The 21828-nt window shown below is 39.1% G+C and overlaps 1 protein-coding gene across 5 annotated transcripts in view; it reads left to right on the forward strand.

Moving 5' to 3' along the window:
* Positions 1-8862: 8862 nt before the first annotated feature.
* The window catches only part of DMXL1 (Dmx like 1), a 78084-nt gene continuing 65118 nt past the window's right edge, over positions 8863-21828 (forward strand). For 4 of the 5 annotated variants that reach the window (XM_017807288.1, XM_017807290.1, XM_017807289.1 and 1 more), the window contains exons 1-2: positions 8863-8978; positions 18754-18879. In XM_017807288.1, coding sequence (XP_017662777.1) covers positions 8892-8978; positions 18754-18879 — 213 coding nt within the window. In that variant the 5' untranslated portion in view covers positions 8863-8891. Of the gene's footprint in view, positions 8979-18753; positions 18880-21828 lie in introns of those variants that run through there. The other variant, XM_017807291.1, reaches the window with a different exon arrangement.

A 21828-nucleotide genomic window follows, 5' to 3' on the forward strand; every position in this document is an offset into this window, starting at 1 on the left:
GTGTAGCAAGTCTGCTCATTTTTAATTCTTTTATAAAGCTTTAAATTTTTTCCAATTCAATTATTTTATTTAATATAATATTATGCAAAGTGGCCTTATAACAATTACTATTTGCCAAACCTAAAATTTTTTTATGTGACATACCTTCATTAAAAGGAATGAAATTAAAACATTTAAGTCTTAAGTATTATTGGAGTCCCATAAATTAAAAGCTTTCAGAACTAAAACAAGTTTAAGTTAATGTGGAAGTCAAAAAATATGAAATCTGAACCTGCCATTTTTTCCCCCAAGAAGTATCTACATATTTTTTGGTAAAATGGGTACATTGTTTGTTAAAGAGTTCTTGAGGTTCTAAATCCTTGGGCTTGAGCCCTTCCTTTGCTTACAGTTTTTTTAAGTTATTGGTGATGACAGTTTTAAAACTGTGCAAGCAGTACTGAAACCAAGCTATAATACTTCACTGGAACTTTCTTGAGGACAGTTATTTTATTTATATATATTTCAATCACTCAACGGAAAATCACAGTTGTCACAGTAGATTTTATCTATGGCAAAAACCAAATTGTTGATTTCAATGTTTTTGATATATGGTTTTGTATTTTCTGTTGTTTATTACAGAGTACATTAGAATAATGAAATACTGATCTGTCAAATAATCATCTGGTGTTAACGCAAAAATCGTAGTGCTACATCTCGGAAAAAATCCTTTTTATATTAGATAGTACTTCTTATGTAATGTGAAAACACTGTGAACTCTTAAACCTATAAAAATCTTGTAACCCAAAGCAGGACATGTTGTTGTTTGAATCATCCAGCAATGACAGTCAAGCATTCATATATCTTCATATTTCAGGTAATCATTGTTGATTGCTATGCATTCTGAAAACATGCCAATAGCATGCATTAGTGATGATTCATAGTCTCTTTTTCTCACACAAAAACATACACATATGGATGCACACATCTGTACACATAGACTCCCAGAGAAATAAACAGGACTGTTCAATATTTACGTGGAACTCAAGAGCAGGAAACAATTTCCTAGATTGAACTGTCAGTTTTAGACTTTGAGTGCTCATTATTTGCTGAGTTAGTTAGTTATAAATTATTTTCCTCTCTGGAATAGTGTATTTAAACACAGAATCTAATTATATATGATTATTATCAATTTTATTTCTCTCTCCTCCTGGGGCGAGACTGCCTCTTTCTATTTTTATTTAGAAAGAAGATAGAGTAAGGTGTAAATGCAAACACAGAATACCTATCATGCTTGTCTTTTGCCTTGTGACTGTATTAGCTACCTGTTTCTTTGCAAAGCCCCTCAGAAAAAATAGAGATACTTGAGTAAAGTTCAAAGAAAAATTCCTTGTAGAGATGGGTATTGATTAAAGTTCTCTAAGTGTATTTATCAGTGCCACTGAACCACAGTGCAATGGAAACTCAGTTAATGTATAGAATAAGCCACTGGAATTGCAGAAGAGCAATTTATTTCTCTTCCTCCAAAATGTGTTTAAGGGCATCATCTTTACAACACAGCTGAGAGTCTACTCCAGCTTGTTACATGTGATCTAAATGTACTTGTGGAATAAAGCTTTGCACAGCTGTTTTTCATTTGCTGTGTTGGCATTTTGATATCTGTATGGTTCAAGTAGACTTCGTGTTTTTAAATCATTACTGAGAACCTACCAGAATAAACTGCTTGCAAGAACATATACCTAACATGAAAGAAACCAGGCTTGCCTGGATCCCAGTCTGCATTTACAAAGTGATTTAGTGTATCAAAGCTTCTTGATGGCTGCTTTTATTTAATTTCTCTCATATTTTCTCTTATGTTTGGTTCTTTCTCAGGTGTGTGCTTCTGGTACAATAGGATCTCTTTTGTTCACACATGCAGGGAAAAAAATCCTATTAGTTGCTCCATGGCGTTAGAACAACACTGTGGAAAAAGCACGTTCTAGGTTTTATACATGCCCTACCTCACATAGTATTTCCCCATTGCTCAATCAAGTTCTACAGGGCTATTGCAATACAACCAATAAACAGTAATAACCAAGGCATTGTAGCACTTTGGGGTGTTGAGGACCCTTAACTTTCATTAGAAACAGGTTGGATATGACTGGATTAAGGCCTAAATGCTTTAAAAAGCTCCTGGTACCATTCAGTTGCTCAGATAGGGATTACAACTACTGCAGGCAGTAGCAAAGTGGTAAATATTGACTCAGCATTAAATAAAATCAGTTCATTGAGGTGGAGTGTACAATATGTGATGGAGGAAGAGTCACGAGGAAGCAATATTGCTCTTGGGCAGATTAAACAGTGTACACCACAAACCCACATGCTATTTCAGGAAAGTCACAGTCTTCATAAAACACAGTGACACTTTACACACTTAACAATCTTTAAACAAGGAAGTTGCATGCACTTTCTTTTTTTAAATCTTAATTGTCAAAGCTCGTTTTCTTGAGTTATAAAACAGATGGTACTGATGAACAACCCACCACTCTTCATTATGTCTTAAAATGTGCATGTATAAATTTTAGTTCCTGTCAACCATTATGTTAAAAAAATCCTATAATTTGTTCTTTATAACATGGAGGATGTTTCAATACCATTCTCTCCTATAAAAACACAAGCACTCTATTACCAGATAAAGAAAAACAGATGTCATATAGGTGTTCAAGTAATGAGAAAGACAGCAATTTTAATAGTTTTTTTCAAGTCCCGTAAGTGTGGTTTGTTCCACCCAAAATCAATAACTGCAATGCCATTTTCTACTCATCATATAGGAGTCAACTGCAAATCTACTACCAAGCTGAAATGTTAGTGTTTCATTTGTCTCAGCACTTTTATTAAATTTTATGTTTCTACAGAATTATGAAAATGCTGTTGAATGGTGCAAGGGATGTGCAGTAACACAGAGATGAACACCCCTTCATTTGGTTGCTCTCACTTTCTCCCTCCTACTTTGGGGAATAAAAACAATACCAAGAAGGAAATATTAATATTAAAAAAGCATGTATACCTAACTGTTCAGACACCCTGCATTTGTATGTAGGAATGCCTGATCTCTGTTAGTGAAATGTAGCAAGCAGAAAAAGAAACAACTTGTGAGCTGCATACCACTAAAACTGCTGGCAAAAGAACAAAAAGTGGGGCTACCTCACAAAGTAGCTGTGAGATACGAGGGGGTGTATGCATTTGAGGGGAAATTGTTAGTTCCACTAGAATGGCCATCTGCTTAAGTCTGTGTATATGTATGGGGAATAACCAAACCTCTGTCTAACCAAATCCTCCTATGAGGTTAAAACCTAACCATAAAGAACCTTAAAGAGATAAAAGGCTGAAAAAATAGCATAAAATTACTTTATTTTTTCAGGCTAGCTGTTGAGCATACTAAGGTATTTTAAAAGCCTAAATATAAACATCTGTATGCAATAGACTTGTGGAGATACGCTGATACTGAATTTGGAAACATATATATCCAAGCTTTTGATATAAACATGAAAGGAACACTAAAGTGATTGCATTATACCTCAAGTAAGTTTCTTAAGGACACATATAAAAGATGCCACCCTTTTAAACATGATATGGAAAACATGTACCATGTGAAATACCACAGAAAGTTCAAAACATATAATAGAATATTCTTCCTTAGAATAGACAGACAACATGAATATTCATTATATGAATGTGGAGTGTCCATATTTATTTACATATAATTTCACATTTCACAGTAAACTAAAAAAAATAGTATTTATTATTATACTCAACTTGAAATTGGCAGTATATCAAAAAAAGAATAGACTTACTGAATAATTAAGGTTTTATATAAAAAGGACAAATACATACTGGTAGATAGTACTTCATAATGCCTATTTCAATAGCCTTTCATGTGAATTTCAAGTAACAGACCATACACAAGCAGCCTAATCAGAGCTCAGTGCCAGCAGGTGAGTTGTCAGCAGAACTTCTCCAAGGCTAGACTGAGTCTCCTAGGTCTACACAAATAACTGACCAACTAAATGGCATCTGTATTTGGGTGGAGAAAGGCTAGCTCATTGATTTCCAGGATACGAACTATTGCACTATGGCACAAAAAGTACCCTGTGCACATGAGACTGATGACATTTGAAAACTGATGTACCTGGGAATTGTCACTGTTTAGCATTTGCAGCAGGACAGGATTCCTACATGACACACAAGATCACTCTCATCTATGCACCACAGAGTCTACCAGTGGATATTTTGCGCAGCAGCTCTCAGAGCTCTGCTCCAGTGCAGCTCCCTGTCCTGGCAGCAGTCTGTTGGGAAGCAATGGGGGGACCCAGTAGGGCCACCCACCACCCTCACTCAAGAGATGAAGTTCAGCTCGGCATTCTCAGCTGTCAGGAATCACAGGGTATTTTATAAATACACAGGGAAGGAGTGGACAGTTAATGTATTATCCAGCAGTGTTTCCACGATTTTCTTAAAAAGTAGCTTTTTTCTCAGTCTGTGAAATCAATACAAAACCTTGAATATGAATGGAAATTTTAAAAGCCTATTAATTGTTATCTGTTAATTTGCAAGCCTGAAGGATCTAATAATGGTTGACTTCTACCTTGGAAACAACTACTGATGATACTCTGAGCTGGAACAGAAGTATCAGCAAAAGCCAAAAAAACCCGAATTTAATAAATGAAAACATCTTTACCAATATTTTGTAAAAAAGGTACCAGTCAGTATATATCTTCCTCACCAAGTAAAAGGTTACATCAGATCACTGAAGTGAAAGGGGATGTACTGCACTGTACAGGAGATGTGACAGCAACATTAGCTGTTATGAAATGTCTTTCACCAAATGAAAACAGTAAAAACCAAATGAACAAACAAAAAACCAAATATCACTCCAACCTTCAGGCTACAGATAGAAAACACAGGCTACTGAAGACATGAATAAAGCAAGCTTTTTGCAAAGAAAGGTCTCACAAAGTGGTCAGTTGTTGAGAACCTCACTACTAAATGTCAATGTTTATGTATTTATGAATTTCACATTTTCCCAAGATGCCATGCTGTGCTTTGACTCTTTTTACACAGTTAAAAGTCACAAAAGTTCAAGAAGAGAATCAAGCACTTCTTCAACAGATTTCCAGTGTGAGCACAGAGGGAGAACTCCAAATCCTAAGGAGATCAGTACAGGCTTTTTAGTCTTGATCTCACTAAGATCTGACTTTTGCTTTGGTTATTCAGAAACCGAAGAAACCCCGCAGAACGATCAAAGACAACAAAGATAAGGTCAAAGAGTATATGAGGTGGGTCGTTGCTGGCTGCAGTGCATTGTTTTTTTTAAGGAAAAAAGATAAAATATATCAAGAAAAGGTATGTTACCTTCCAATAACTCATTATTAAGAAATAAGGGAAGAAGAAGAACATTTTCTAGCAGTGTAGATAAACTCTAAACATGCTGCTTAAAATGCCAGCTTCTTTCAAAGCTGCCTGTATATCACTGACATAAGAAACCTTGCTGTTGTTAATGAGTGACTCACGGATGTTTATTGCACAGAAGGAACAGAAAGTATGTTGTTGTAATTCTAAAAGTGAAATAATTTACATATATACGTCAATTTTCTACTGAATTACACTGAAGAATATTGTTAATATGGATTTGCTTTGCAGATGTGCAATTTCGAATTTAGAAGAGACTTGTGGGAGTATATTTAAAATTGTCATTTGGACTTTCTTCAGATACTGTTAGGGAAATACAAGCAGGATTTATTAGTGAAAAGTGTGTATGCATATACTTGGTATTGCTTTATGAAGCATTCAAAGACCTCAGTGTTATTGAAAAACTAACGCTTTGCTCAATAATCAAAAAGCAATAAATTGTTTATTTCTAAGCCCTTCTGTGCATGCACAAATGCTGAAATTCTGTCAGGCTTTCAGAACAGCCACAGCCACTGTATGTTAAAATACTAGATAGTGATAGCCTTTTCTATGTTTTGCTCTTCTGATACTGAGAATATTTTGTATAGTGCCCCTTAAGAAAAACGAAGGCAAGGGCTGAGTGAGCATGCTCAGGAGTTGTGAATGACAGGAGTCATCAGCTTGTGACAAGAGCTGCAGTTCCTGGAAGACTCAAAGAAAGAAGATTTACTGAGGTTAGGGGAAAAAACAATGAAAAGGAGCTTGTGATAGAATTTTGTAATCCTGTAGGTAAATTCAATGCCTATTCCATTTTTTAGACTCTTCTGGGTGAAAGGTGAAACAAAGGTCTTTTTAAAAGAAAAAAACATTTACTGAGAAGGTGAGAAAATATGCAAAATTAACAAAAAACACAGAAAACACTTTTGTAGCAACTATTAGCTTGTTGAGCCTTTAATTTTTACCTTCCAGAAATTGTCAAGTTTTCAAATTCTGAGCAAACCAACCTCTGTGTTTTTCTCAACAAGATGATGTATAAATACACTTATAGTTTTACTGAATCATTTTAAGTTTTTCTTTTCAAATGCCAGTATCCAACAGTGTATTCGCTTTGACATTAAAATAAAATATACAGTACATAATTTGTCTGCAGCTGAATTCACAGATGTTGTACAGAAGTGAGAAAGGGCATCAAACTGAAGGACATGTCCCCAAGTCCCACTGCTGGGGGCTGTCCTTGCCATTCCCAAGCTGAGAAGTAGGAAAGGCCCAGCAGCAGTGTCAAGAACCAGCAGTGAGGTGAAGTGTGAGATCTGTGCTGACAGTGCACTGCTGACAGCAGATGTGGGAAGGGAAAGGTAGTGCCCCATTCTTGTGGGGATGGGAGCCAGGATATGGATATATGTGCCTGACAGGTCATTACATGGGCTTTCCCTCTATCCGCAGAGGAGAGAACAGAAGATAATGTCTTTTCTGTTATGAAGTAAGCCAAACATATTAATCTGAGTAGTCACAAAGACCAAATCCACTTAAGAAGGAAATGAGAAGTTCTGTATTTTCTTAGCATATCAGCGTGTTAGGGTGTGACAGTTGTAAACATGTCATATTTTGTTGTACTTAGATATAGATGAAAAAGCAGTTATGAATTGCAGAGTAAAACTCTTCCTTTCATTATTTTAGTTGGTGTCCTGAGTTTCCCCTTTTCCTGAATTCTTCATCTTCCTCATACAGAGGTCTGGGATCGCTGTCTCCTGTTACCCTACTCTCTCATCATACTGCAAATCCTATGTGCTTTACAGCTGTGGATTGAATACGGTTTGAAAAACCAATCCAGTTCTGCAGCATCTCTTACCTCTTCTGTCCAGCGTGTTCCACATCAGTCATTGTGAGAAGTCCCAGCTAGCTGCAACTGTGAACAGAGCAGTTCACAGTCTGAGCCCAGAAGTAGTTGGTTGTGCTGAAAATGGCAAATAAGGGCCTCTTACTGTTTCAGTCACAATTCACTTTCTTGCCTAGAACCCAATGAACAGAATTTCTGTTAACTTAAAAATCCACTAGGGTTGCTTTATGAGATTCTACAGCTGGCAGAAGAATAAAATCACTTATCAGTGATCAGAACTCCTAGTAAGGGTAAGATTACTATTCATTGATAGGATAATTGGATAAGCTTTTTTATCCTTTGCCAAACAAAAGCGATTATGGTGATAGCAGTTTATAACTACCATGAGAAAACCATGGCTCTTTGAAGGAACATTGATATGCATAGATTGCCAAACTTGATGAATTTTTTCTCCTATCAGGAGATTTTAAAAAATATAAGAAATCTTTATTTTATTTGCATTAATTATTACAGCAAATTGTGTTACGGTGAGATGCTTTTCATTCTGCTTTTCAAAGGATGCAAGGCTTATATTTACTAAAATGACCTGTAAGACATAGTGCCCAAAACGGTATGAAATTGACCTTGCTTCCACAGAGACTGAAAAAGTTACAAAAGGAAAAAAGGCATTGCCATGTACAGATACATAGTATCATCTTATAAGTAGTGTGGGATGTGGTACACAAAGTTATGCCTAACATTGCGAAATTATTTTAATTATGTATAATTTCTTGAAATAGCTGGTGGGCAGAAAGATGCTCTAACAGTTGATGAATTAAAATTTTACTTGAGCGCTGTAATTTACAAGGGAAAACATTAGTGATGCTGAAGTCCCTAGGAGAAATTAACGGAATCCTAAAAACTAGTTACGGTGGAGAAAATATATTATAAAGTGCTTTCAGTGTAGGAGAAAGAATGGCCATGCTGTGTCACAATGGCGAGACACTGTCAGTCCATTTGGCGGCGAAGCGCTACTGAAATGGTGAGGCGGACGTGAAGAGCCTCCCGCCATCCCGTCGGGAAGGTCAGGCTGCCTTGGGGCTCTCGGGCCCGACTTGACCTTTCCTCGTCTCGTTGAGCCAAACTGGCCTCCACCAAACCCGCTCTTAAAATGCACGTAAAGCAGCGCCCGTCCTACCCTGCTCCCTTTTCCTCTCATTTTATGAGGATAGCGAAAAGCCCGGTTGCCTACAGGTGATTTGATGTTCAAGTGAGCCTCGGGGGACCAAGCGTCCCGTTGCCACGTGCTTCCCATTGTCACTGCCGCCGAGGAAGCTGCGGCTGAGCCCCTGCGCGGGGGCTGGAAGGGGCTGCGCTCGGGGTCACCGCTGCCGGTGAGTCCGCTCCGTCACCCACCCCCTGGCTCTGGCGCGTCGGTCCCCTCGCAGGGCCTCGGCCGCAGCGCTTTCCACAGCTATTTTGACAGGAAAGTCAAGTTATTTTAGCAGGGAAGTCAAGTTCCGCCCTCGCACACAGAGCCCTCAGCCCGCCCCAGGCACCGCGGCGCGGCCGGGCATGCGCGGCCCCCGCCCCGCCGCTGGGACGCGCCGCCTCCGCCGCCGCCGGGCGCGGGGGGACGAGCGGCGGTGGGCGAGCGGCCGCGCCCTCCGCCATGAACCTGCACCAGGTGCTGACGGGCGCCGTGAACCCCGGCGATAGCTGCTTCTCCGTGGGCAGCCTGCGCGAGCAGCCCTTCACGGTGAGTGTCCCCCCCGCCGCGGCCGCGGCGCCTCCGCGGGGCCCGCGCTGCCCGGCGCCCAAAGCGGCTGCGTCAGGCGCGGGGCCGCGGCCGGCCCGGGGCGCGGGGCGAGCCGCGGGGGCGCGTCCGCCAGCGGCGGCACCGCCGGGGGGAACTGTGGGTCGCGGGCCCGGCGGTGGCGGGGACCCGCAGAACTTGCCCGTAGGGGCGGCCCCGGCTTGGCGCTGCCGGCCCGGTGCCGGGCAGGGCGCGGAGCCCGCGGGGCGGGCGGGCGGGCACGTGTGGCTCGCCGGGGCTTTGGGGACGCGGCGATGTGGTGGTGGCGGCTCTGATAAAAGATTACATAAACGGCGGCCGGGACGTGCGGTTCTCGGTGCAAGGGAGTTTCGGCGCTGGCGTGCGGTCGTGGTAGGGGGTTGAAATCTTCACTGCGCGTAGTTGGGGACGGTGGTGGAGTACCCTGCCGTGGTGGTAAGATTTTCAAAGCATATTTGGTCTCCCTGTCGATGTTTGTGCTTAGAGTGGAAGGAGAACACTTGCAGTACGTGGTAAAGGCCAAATGCTTTATTAGTGTGTGTTTTCTTCCCTTTCACTTTTGTTTTGTAAACAGACTTATGTTGTTGTGTTCTTCTTCCTACCCTCCCTCTGTGTGAGCCCGAAGAGGAATAAAATAAGATGCAGCAAAAGTTTCTCAGAGCACCACCTTTTGAGTGCTTTTAAGCTTACCTTTTATGGCCGCCCCCACCTTCAGCATGGCGTGGTTTTCAGTTTGATAGGGGAATGATAGCTAGAAATGCAAGAATTAAGAAACTCACTGTTTGCTGTCTATCTGGAATGTGCAGTTAAATTCATCTGGCTACTTGTGGCTTCGCTCTCAGGCACTGGGGCGAGGAGATGCCTTCCCACGGTTAGGGTGACAGTGAGAGTTCCTCTGTCTGCAGCATTGTCCGGCGATGTGCTTGCTTCCAAAAAAGTGGATCCTATAAATAAGTTCATGTTGGAAGATTTCTTAAACTACAGCAGTTGGGACTTCGTATGCCAACTGTGCCAAACTTTCTGGTTTTACGTATCCAGAAATTTCATCAAAGACCCACCGAAGGTGGTAGGACACTGTTTCATAAGAGACAAGGAGGTCTACTTTGCAGTGAAATGCTAGTAGGCTTTCAAAGTATGTTCTCATAAGTTTCCCATTTTGGTTTCATTCTTTTTTGAGGGAAATAATTCGAATCATTACTGTCACTGAACTCACTTTTACCTGCTACAGCCCAACTTATCAAAAGTGTTGGAGTTCCCCAGTGGGTAAGAAGAGTAGGAATCTCTTCTTGAGGAGAAAGGCATGACTGGGAAGTGCAGTTTTCAGTATCTGTTAGTGTGGTCTTTTTTTTTTTTTTTACAAGAACTATTTTCACATAAATATAGTAACAGTGTTTATAATGTTTCCCATAGGCTCATTCATCTTCCTTAGTTTGTCCTTTTCCCCAGAAGGTTATTAATGGATTTCTTTTCCTCAGATTTAAGACTTCTAACAGAAATATCCTTGAGTGCTTCAGGGTTGTTTTTGTTGTTGTTACTCATTCTGTACTGCCGTTTTAAGTTAATAAGATTGCTGAGAAGGATTAAGTGAAAGGTACTGAAGCTAATTTCTGCATTTTTGGGAAGAAATGATGGACTAAACCTTTAAAAAAATCCAAGAAAAAAAATTTTACAGTTGTTTTTCCATGTCTGAAATTATGATATAAGCATTAATTAGTATAAATACTGTTGAGTTATATTTTAGAAAAAAATCCAAACATGTCTGACTTCTGTGCTTCATGTTAAGCTTCTATGCTTCCAGTTTTCATGGCTGAGAACTCATGAGAGTTGATATTTCACGGTTATGTACAAGTGGGGCAAGTTATCTTTGTCCGACAGGAGAACTTGGTCTGTAATATTTTGATTTTTTAATTTAGTATACACTATGCTTCAGAATATTTTCTGATGTGCAGCACTGAATATTTGAAGCAAAATACTTAAGATATTACAGTTTTAAGCTAAAAATATCAGATTCTTCTCTTGACCTCTGAAAAACTGGAAGCAAAACTAGAAAAAAAATACCTGTACCCGCTGAATTGTATGCACCTTTTTGAATATGTTCAGTTGTTTTAAGAAGGTGTTTGCGATACTTGTTCTAGTGGTGTATTTATTCTAATGGTGTACATGTTTGTTGTTCTGACCTTGGATTTTTAGGATGTGAAGTGTAAAGTGGAGCATGACCTTCCTTGGAGAGAACACTTGATAAGGAGTCTTTAGCCCATCTTTTATTTATATATAGAAAAAGGCTCATAATCATCAAGTTATTATAAGCATGCTTGTTGTTTATCTGTGGAGAGCAGGAAGTAGTAACACATGACACACTAAATGAATGAGACCTTGGCCCTCAGATGTCAGAATTTAACTGTTTATTCTTTATATCCTCCCCCTGAAATTGAAATTGTTTTATTTTCCTTGTAATTGTCTATGGTGGAAGACACCCTTCGTTTATTCATTTCAGATCTGAAATATTAGAATAAAAGTTCGTGTAGTTCATCAAATAGGATTCCTCTGAACTAGTTATTGCTGAAGTTGTATTTAAGTTATTGGGTGACCCGCACTTTTGTGATTGGTTGGCTTTGTGCATTTTTACTTGTTCAGTTCTGATTCTGTAATATTTTTTCTGGTTTTTCTTTTTGTTTTTTTTTCCAAGTAGCAAAAGATGGGGGAGCAAAATGACTGTGAGCAATGGCAACTTTACAAGTACAAGTCCTAAGACTGATAAGGGAAGTGACAAAAGAGCGATTGTTTGTAAGGGTAAAAATTTGTGAAAGAAAGATTAATTACATGGATTATTTTAATGGGACCAAAATATTTTCTTGACACATTTCCTCTCTCTGTGAGATTAAATTCATTCTGGACTTGAGACTTGGTTTGTACGATAGATAAAACTATGAATTTAACATTTGAAGTTGAAAAGCACTTGAAAATTTTGGAGGGGGGCGGGCGGCATTGATGGCTTCATCAAGACCACATCAAGATAGCTTGGTCAAGACTGAGTTTTCAAAGGTATAAAGATTTCCCATTTTGCAGACTTTTTTGATAACTAAAAGTAGATTTTGTGACTCAATGAAATTGTTACTTGTCTGTCTAGAAAATACTTAATACTTGTATTTAGAATTCTGCAGATATCTGTAGTCCAGAAAATTAACTGAGTGATTGTAAGACTCAAGCAGGGAATTACACTGTTTACACTTGCTTCTTGATTGAGATTTAGTGAAGGGAAGGAAACCTTTTTGAGACTTTTTTTTTAAAAATAATGTCCAGTTAAGCTGTTATGGATTTGCAAAATTTACTGTCTTCTTAACTGAATTAATCTTAAAAAAAAGGGGGGGGGATAAAATTTTACTTATCAGTGAAAAGTGGAGTTTCAGTGAGACATGATTGTAAGTGCATGGCCAATCAATTTGCTACTTATATATACTATAATAAAGTATTGCATAGCTTAGAAAGTTGGGTTTTTTCCAAACATGATGAAGGAGTAGTTCTTAAAATTTAAGTAAGCATCTTAACAAAAGCATTTATTTATTTTAAATAAGATTTTAAAATTGAACACTTAGACTAATGTAAGTTGTGATGCAAAAATGAGGATGGAGAGAGACCACACCAAAAAGAATAGAATAATTCACGATGGCTGTGCTTTTTGATTTTGACCATTCTGTGCGAAGGAAAAAAATACAGTCATTGTCACAGTATTGCCTCTTCATAGATTTATTTGCCTTTAATTTTTGTCCTGACTTCTGCTGAGTTGTGCATTATATTTGTAATCTGTATGTTCATCCCCTGTGTATTTGCTTGGGTTTATATATATGTATTACTTTATAAATATGTATGTGTGCACACACATACTGCTGCATTCACCCATGGATAATAGCTGGCAATTAGGTGTACTTGTGCCCTTCCTGTAGGAGATGTAGGTTAAATAAAGCTTGCACAAGTTGTGCAAGGTAATGTGTCAGTCCCTATGTAGCTGTAGCAGAAACTACAGCAAAAACTTCTGTCAGTACATAGAAGAAATATATCAAGAAGGTTGCGTGTAAGGGAAATAATTGCTTTAGAGATGCTGTGCCGTGTCAAGACCCGTGGTTATTTGCTTTCCTTCTGTTGAGAGTTCCCAGTACCAGTCTTGGATTTTGAGTTGTGTATATCAGGCTTTCATTTTAGAAAGAAATCAGAATAGTTCATATAATTGTCTATACTATTGTCTGTTAAAACTCAATGCTTTTAAACCGCTGTTATTGTCAAAATATCTGTTAATCTTCTTCTAAGAGGTATTAATTTAGAAATAAGAGCTGACACTGGATTAAAAGAATGCATAGAATTTGTGTGAAAACCCAGTTCTGCAGTGCAAAATCATATTTATATTCACAGGCCTGAAACATCTTTCACTCCCTTATTTCAGGCTTGTTTTGTTATGTCAGCAGAGAGATCCATGGTCATGCAGCTTGAACTAGTTCTATCTTGTTTATTTGTGTAACAGAAGAACAAAGCATTGTTTAATAAACATTCCAAGAACATGATAATATCACATTATCTGCTTGTCTCATTGTGCAAAGACAACTTTCTTGTAAATGTTCTAGGGCGTTCTTAAGGTGAAAGGCTTTTATGGTTTGCCAGCATTAGACATAGAGGCTCTGCTTGTTTTGAAAAGTCATCTTGAATTTTTTATATTATTATTATTATTTTTTAAAATACATATTTGGGAACTCTTTCCTTGTTCAACTATATGGCAGCTTTTTGTACTCCACCGCTGCCACCAAGGGCCAAGTAATGTACACAAAAGTATGTATAAAATAAATTCTTATACTCTAAGATTGCTTCTTGCCCCATGCATAATAGAAGACTAGAATTACCTCTTTTCTCAGTTCCATAGCTTGTAGAAAAACATTAGCTTCTGTGAAAATGAAAATGAGTGACATGAGCTGTCGTGGATAACTTGCTGTAAAAATTAGATAAAGTGACTGGTAGGCAGAATTCATTTTTGTTATCTCAGAGATAACAAATAAGGAAGTTATTTCTTACTCCTGAGTACAGTCTTTCATTATATATTAAGTTAATATGACCCATACAATTTCTGCAGTGAAAAAAAAAAAAAAAGGAGTAGCATTAGCCCAGTAGTTAATTTTGTGGACTTGTTTTGGAGAAATGTCTTTATGGCATACTACTGGTTGGAAACCTCATTAGAGCTGCAGTCTGAGATCCAGTGAATGTGTAAGAGGATCTGACATCTCTGCACAGGTACAGTCTAATAGTTGAGTTGCAGAGGGGACAGCAAAGAACCAAAGCAAGGACACCTTGGAAGGAGGGGAGATGCTCAAGCTTCCCTCCTAAAGTGTCTGGTCAGTGTGAGATATAATGGGAATGGTGGGCAGCAGTAGGAAAGGGAGCCCGTTGCAGTTTCATTTGCCAGACAACTGAGTCACCTTCTTATTCAGACACTTTTTTTAATTGTAGTGTGTAACTTCCTTATTCTCTGCATCTTTTGCCTTTTGTCTTTGAAATTGTGGTTCTCCTGCAGGCAAACATTAACTAAACATCAAAAATAACCTCCAAGTTATCATCCTTCTGCTTGGCTGTAGTTATATTTGGAAGCTCTTTGAAAAGGCCTTTTTTTTTTCTTTCTATCTCTTTGAGAACAAAACAGCTCTACAGGCTTAGGAGCTAGTCAGTGATTCTGCAGCTTATTGGGCATTGGGAAACCAATGTGACCAAGAATTATCTAATCCCTCTGAACAGACTGATGTCAGAAGTGATTCTTTTTTTTCCCTAAAATATCAAATTTTTTAGATAATATTGAGAAATACCAGAACATAAAGGTCAATGATTGTATTTTTCTTCCAGAAATAAGATTTTGAAGGGACACTCCTCTCACCCCCACCTTCTTACAAGTGAACTTAAAATAAATTGTTAGAACTGAGAACTACTAGGATGAGAATGTACTCCCTGACTTTTCATAAGAAAGTTCATCCCCAATTTGACAAACTTTTTTTTTTTAAACATACAGCATATGAATTTGGGTGAGAAATTACTATTAAATATAAAATAATAGCAATGGTTCAACATAGAAAAAGAGAGGGGGAGCCATAGCTCTTGACTTGTATTCATGAAGGGAACATTTTCAAGCAACAGCAGGTCTAGAATACGTCTTGCATACCTCTTTAAGCTACTGTTGTCCGTCACAGCCCAATTTAGCAGGACCTAGCCTGGGTTCTGAGCTTTGGGCAGCACAATATGAGAAGGTTATTAAGCTATTAAAGTCCAGAGGAGGACTATGAAGATGGTGAAAGGTCTAGAGGGGAAGCCATATGAGGATTGGCTGAAGTCACTTGTTTTTTCAGTCTGGAGAGGAGGAGACTGAGGGGAGACCTCATTGCAGTCTACAGCTTCCTTGTGAAGGGAAGAGGAGGGGCAGGGACTGATCTCTTCTGTGGGGTGACCAGTGACAGCACCCAAAGAAATGGTAGGAAGCTGTGTCAGGGGGGTGTTGGGTTGGATAGTAGGAACAGATTCTTTATCCAGAGGGTGGTTGGGCATTGGAACAGGCTCCCCAGAGAAGCAGTCACTAGGCCTGACAGAGTTCAAGAAGCGTTTGGACAACACTCTCTGGCACATGGTGTGACCCTTGATGAGGGTCCTGTGCAGGGCCAGAAGTTGGACTTTGATGATTCTTATGGGTCCCTTCCAACTCCGCATATTCTACCATACTGTTTTAAGTCCTTGTTCCTGATACGCTGATGAATATACCAGTTCCTCAAGACTCCACTGTATAGTGTTTCTTACTGTTACTGTAGCATTCTTTCAGTGCAAAATGCTAAGTGTACTCAGGACTATTTTTATATGCTAAAACGGATTGAGTTCTTGATCCCCTTAAAATGGTTAGTTTATGAATTTCAAGATTGCTGTTAGTGGTGTGTGTTACTGTAAGACCCAACTGCAAGGTAGTGCACCTGGTTTGGGGTAACCCGCAGTATCAATACAGGCTTAAGGGTGAACAGGTCGAGAGCAGCCCTGCCAAGAAGGACTTAGGGGTGCTGCTGGAGGAGACGCTGGATATGACCCTGCAACATTCATTTCCAGCTCAGAAAGCCGGCTGTGTCCTGGGCTGCATCAAAAGCGGTGTGGCCAGGAGGGCAGTGGAGGTGATTCTGCCCCTCTACTCTGCTCTGGTGAGACCTCACTGGAATCTTGTGTTCAGTTCTGGGGTCCCCAGTACAGGAAGGACGTTGACCTCTCCAAGCAAGTCCAGAGGAGGAACACTAAGATGACTACAGGGATGGAGCACCTCTTCTATGAGGGAAGGCTAAAAGAATTGGGATTGTCCAGCTTCAGAGTGACCTTATTGCAAGTGACCTTCCAGTTCCTGAAGGGAGCCTACAAGAAAGATGGAGAGAGGCTATGTAGTGACATGTAGTGTCAGGACATGTAGTGACAGGATAAGGGGGAATGACTTCAGACTAAAAGAGAGAAGGTTTAGATTAGATGTTAAGAAGAAATTCTTTGCTGTGAGGGTGGTGTGGCATTAGAACAGGTTGTCCAGAGAAGCTGTGGATGCCAGTCCCTGGAAGTGTTCAAGACCTTTTTGGGCGGGGCTCTGAATAACCTGGTGTAGTGAAAGGTATTCCTGCCCATGCAAGGGGGGTTGGAACTAGATGATCTTTAAGGTCCCTTCCAACCCAAAACATTCTGTGTTTCTATTCAATGGTTGTGGTGGTGTGACACTGTGTGATTTCAGACTTGCCTCTGAAGTTAGAAATGGAGAGAATCAGATGTGAGAAGTATAGTAAGTCTGTGAAGTTCTGATGAGACCTAGAGGGGCATACAGCAGAGCAGGTGGGCTTCATACAGTCTTTGACACTTCTGTCTTTTATATACATTTTTAATAAAGCCATGTCTATGTTTCTATGTCATATCTTTACAGTGAAACACTTTTTTTTAATAGTATTTGTTTTCCTTAAAATTGCCTCCATACAGAATGCTAAATTCAACAAAATGGCTAAGGGAAAATTTGTTTATATGGTAATTCTGAATAACCTTTTTCTGGTGAACTGTGGACTTAACCAGTGAGTCACCAGGTAAGATGGTTTTTTACTGAAGAAAAAAAAATGTTCTGTGATGAGCAGATCCAAAATTCATGCCATCACAATATGAAAGTGATCACCTTAACATTTGAATGAAAATTGCTACTAAATTTTCCCTTTCAGACTGAGTTTTTAATTAGACTGCTTTGGAATCCACAGTTTAGTATGTCCATTTGTAATAAATGCTGCTCTTTCGACAGGAGGAATTACACTGCTTGAACCTCTTCTTGAAATTGAAGAGGGGACAGGACAGGAAGGGGTTCAAAAACCTGACCAATAATAAGTGATCATAAATAAATATATAGTTGTATTTAGTCTACAGAATTACAGACCAGCATTTTCAGTTATCAGGTTATTTAAAGGGTGCCTGGTATTCTGCTTATTGCAGTGATAGCTGAATATTGGCTGAGATAGTGATCACAGTGTTCTGGGTAAGATTGTTTTGTGAAGCATCACTGCACCCTTTGTGCAGAAAAATGTCTTTGGAACAAAATCTCCATATTTTTTATTTTATTTATTTTAATGTTTGTAATGATACTGTAGTCTAGGTCACTAGTACTTGGTAAAAGTACTCATTCATATTTCAAATTTGTAAATCTAGCATTCACTTTTTCTGCTTTTTTTCAAGTCAACAGTTTTTTATTTAATATACTAGATATTAGTAGGGTTGTTTGTGATGATCATGGTAATTTTTGTCAGTATCTGGAGATCTTCCTTCTCCAGAGTTTCCTCTTAAATCTTTTAGCCAATTAAAATGGCATTTTTGAGCCTTTTATCATTCTCTTGTTCTCTAACAGAACACTGTTGTTTGTGCTCTTAATTTTGTTACTGTCTTTCTAACTTTTTAATGAATGTGCATTCCTTATTCTAGACTTTCATCCTTGAATGCTGCATTCCTGTGCTAATTGGATGATTCTGCTCACTGTTGTTTCCACAAGTTTCTCCAGTGTTTAATGTTTTTCTCCATTTTAATCTGTATTTAGTTTCTAATAAAACTTCCAAGAAGACAGGAAGGAATTTTGTCTCAGACATTGCAGTACTCAATCAACTGGCTCTGTGAAGGTGTTAGAGACATTATAAATATAAGAGAAAGTAAAATAATTGCGAGTAACAGGAGACTCAGAAAGTCTGACAGCACAGTTTGGCTTTTGTATAACTAACCTTCATTTCCATACTAAATGCTTTGTACCATTTTAGCTCCTTGATTCTATTCCCCCTTTTGAAAAATTTCAAAAATTTTAAAATTTAAAAAGTTTCTGTCTCCAATGTAAGAAATATATTACTTTTTCCTACTTTGCAAGAACTTCCTTTCATGCTTTTTCTTCTAGAAGTTTTCATAACTCCCATCTTTTTTTTGCCTCTTCTATCTGGAACCCCTATTTGCTTGTTATAGAAGTGTTCTGATGCACTTCTAAGCATGGAGAAAAAGTCCTTTTCCAGTACTATTGCTTGATTTTAAACTGTAGGCATCTATTATCTCTGCAAATACTTCTGTACTTCTGACTATATTGTGTTTTACATGGATAGGATACATGGACCGTGCTGTTTCATTCTTCACTGATACGCTGTAAGTAGCCAAAGTTTTATTCTTGTTTCTTTTTTAATTTTTTTTTTTTTTTTTATTTTAGGCATATGCATCAGGATGTGATATTGTGGTACTAGGGACTGACTTTGAACGATTACAGATAATCCCTGGAGCAAAACATGGAAACATTCAGGTGGGATGTGTGGACTGCTCAATGCAACAGGGGAAGGTATGTAGACCAGTGTTTCTAATAGTGTTCTAGCAATGTAATGTTAAGCTCCTTCTCAGGAGTGTGGATACTTGCAAGTTAAGGCAAATACACTACAGGGAGTAGTAAAATGGCTGATTCCTTTCTGTCTTGTAGTAAGCAGCAGAATGAATGTAAAATGGATATGAGATTTTAGGAGATATGTAGGACTGCACAGAAGGCTATAGATGTAGGGCTGCATAGAGGACATGGCAAGAATTTGGCTAAAAGATGTCTGAGTTGGAAGCGAAGGTAATTTATTCACTATGGCTTTGAGCTAATGGGCATGTTGTTGACGTGCTTTGGCATGTTAATGGCTGGCAGCAGGTGAGTACTTCTACAAAAATGACTTTCAGATCATCCAGAAAAATGACATCTGTTTCCAGCAATTCATAAAGGCTTAAAATTGCTATTGAATTCTTAGCTTTTCTTTTTCTTATGTAGGTAACCTTCATCAGAAATGTTGTATTTTAGGCAGTGTTGGGTTTCAAGTCCATTTAACAGAGCTCTTTCCTAATTTTTCTGTCAGAGTAAAAAAGAAATAACCAGGTAATTCTGTCCATTGGTATGTCACTGGGATTAAGTATTGACCAATTCAGTAGGAACTGGTCTGAAGTGTCTGGATAAATATTTGCTCATGTAAGAGGGGTTTTCTACCTTTTTTATTTCTTTAAGCCTGTCCTAGTAAGGAGATAATGTTAGCTTTCTTCACATTACTGCAAGCCTTATGAGTTCATAAGAGCTTTGATTACGTTCTGGTGTCCATCTTGAGGCAAGACCTCTGATGGAAACCAATTCATGTTTACATGTAAGTCTATGCTAATGAGTCCCCAGCCACTACCTGTTCCTGCTTTTAGCAATTGAGCGATGAACTCTTGCAATGGTAGTGAAGGAACACAAATGAAAATGAGGAAAGTGTTCTTCTCTGTGTCTCTGGTACCCCATAGCCATAAAATCTGCCTGGGTTTCTCCACTGGCTGCTGTTAACTAGAAACTTGGTTTTTGAGTTCACTGGGCATATATTAAGAGATGGTGAAACACACATGCAGATCACACATCACAGTTAATCATAAAAAATATTTCTGTAAATTTGCAAGGTCATCTTGACTGCATGATATTAGTTATTTATGCATTTAAAGGACAAACTGTCCTTGAATTGTGAATTAACACATGTGAATATATCATACTATAAGGCTTACTAAGCTTCAGAATTTTTTTGTTTCCTGAGTAGACCTATGAGGTCATTGTGATTCTTCAAGTCTATATTGTTTGCTGTCAGCAAACTGGATGTATTTGCAGAGTGCTGAAATACTAGTATTGGCTGATTGGCTAGGAATTTGCTTATTGACCAGACTGATCAGTGCATTTCCAGTTCACTGTTGTAAGGTTGGAATTTTTTCTTCCACCTTCTTCATCAGTACTGACACACAGATTTCTCTTTGGTTTACGAAACAAAGTGTTGGACTACTGCATCACTCTCAGCCTCCTATCTTCAGAGAAGTAGTCCAGCTTTCTGACCATTTTTGTGTTCCTTTTCTGGACCTCCTTCAACCTATCCATGTATTCCTGGTGCTGGGAACACTGTATGTGGTGCTCCAGGTGGTGTCTGACTAAAGCAAGGATTATCACCTCCCTCACTCTGCTGGTCACATTCTTTTGGTGCAGCCCAGGACACAATTGGCTTTCTGGGCAGCAAACCCATGTTGCCGCCTCATGTACAATTTTTTGTTCACCAGTATCCTCCGGTCCATTTCTGCATGGCTGCTCTCAATCCCTTAATTTCCCTAGTCTGTGTTGATAGTCGGTATTGACTGACTGAGGTGCAGGACCTTGCACTTGGCCTTGTTGAGCTAGATGAGGTTCACATGGGCTCTCTCCTGAAGCCTCTCATGGTCCCTCTGGATGGCATCCCTTCCCTTCCTCCAGTGTGTTTACTGCACCACACAGCTTGATGTCCATGTCATTAGGAATGACTGTAGTGTCCTACAACGCAGTAATGCTTCCCTGCATATCTCATTTCTTATAGCACAACTTGAGACTACTATAGGCTTTTATTTAGTGTCTGAGTAATTATTGTTGTAGTTTGGGAAATTCTTCAACAAGTTGTCATTATTCCTTTTGGCAACATCTTCTCAGTGAGGACTAGGCCAAGTGGCTGTATGATTATGGAAGCCTATGTAAAGTTTAAATGCGTAGCAGTTGCTCTAGACACTGTATGTTTAGCATTTTGGAATGCTAATGTTCATATGTCTTAAAAACCCACTAAACAATAAAATATGGAAAAAGTGTCCATGTTTGCTGTTGGGTGTGGAATGGAGTTATTAGAGAATAAAAGAGTAAGTAAGATAATTAAAGAGAATTAGAGAAGGGAAATATTAATCTGAGACGGAAAGTGCCTGAAGAAACTTTTTTCTTGCAAATGTGACAAAATTACTCTTGGCATTTTTGGGTCAGGCTGATGTTTAGGTTGTTAGTGTGATAGAAATTTATTTAACTATCTGCTCTTTTAATGCAGAGGGTTTCTCTTGAAGCCATGGATCTATGGATTGTAGGATTTGAATGAATCTGTACGTTTGTACAGATCATGTACATCTGTATTTCACAACCCCCAGCCCCACCATGGCTGGGCTTTGCAAACGAAGATCAGGGAAAGGTCTCTACCCATGTTTGACACAAGCGCGCTGGTGGCTGAAAAGGCCAGTACGAGACAGGCATGTCTGGTTGCAAAAGGCACAGCAGAAAGACTCCTTAGGTGGTAAATTCTGCAAGACATGGTTCTTTCTGCATTGTCTTTTCTCGAGTGTGATCCTGTGTGCGTTCTCAAAGGCATCAGCAGCGTTATAGATGGTGTGTCTCCAGACCTCCCAGTTGGAGGCCAGAGTAGACCAGTTATGTTGATCAATATGGCCAAGGCTGAGATGTTGTTTCAGG

This window comes from Lepidothrix coronata, unplaced genomic scaffold (genome assembly GCF_001604755.1).
Source record: "Lepidothrix coronata isolate B3197 unplaced genomic scaffold, Lepidothrix_coronata-1.0 Scaffold18, whole genome shotgun sequence".
Classification (NCBI taxonomy): domain Eukaryota; kingdom Metazoa; phylum Chordata; class Aves; order Passeriformes; family Pipridae; genus Lepidothrix; species Lepidothrix coronata.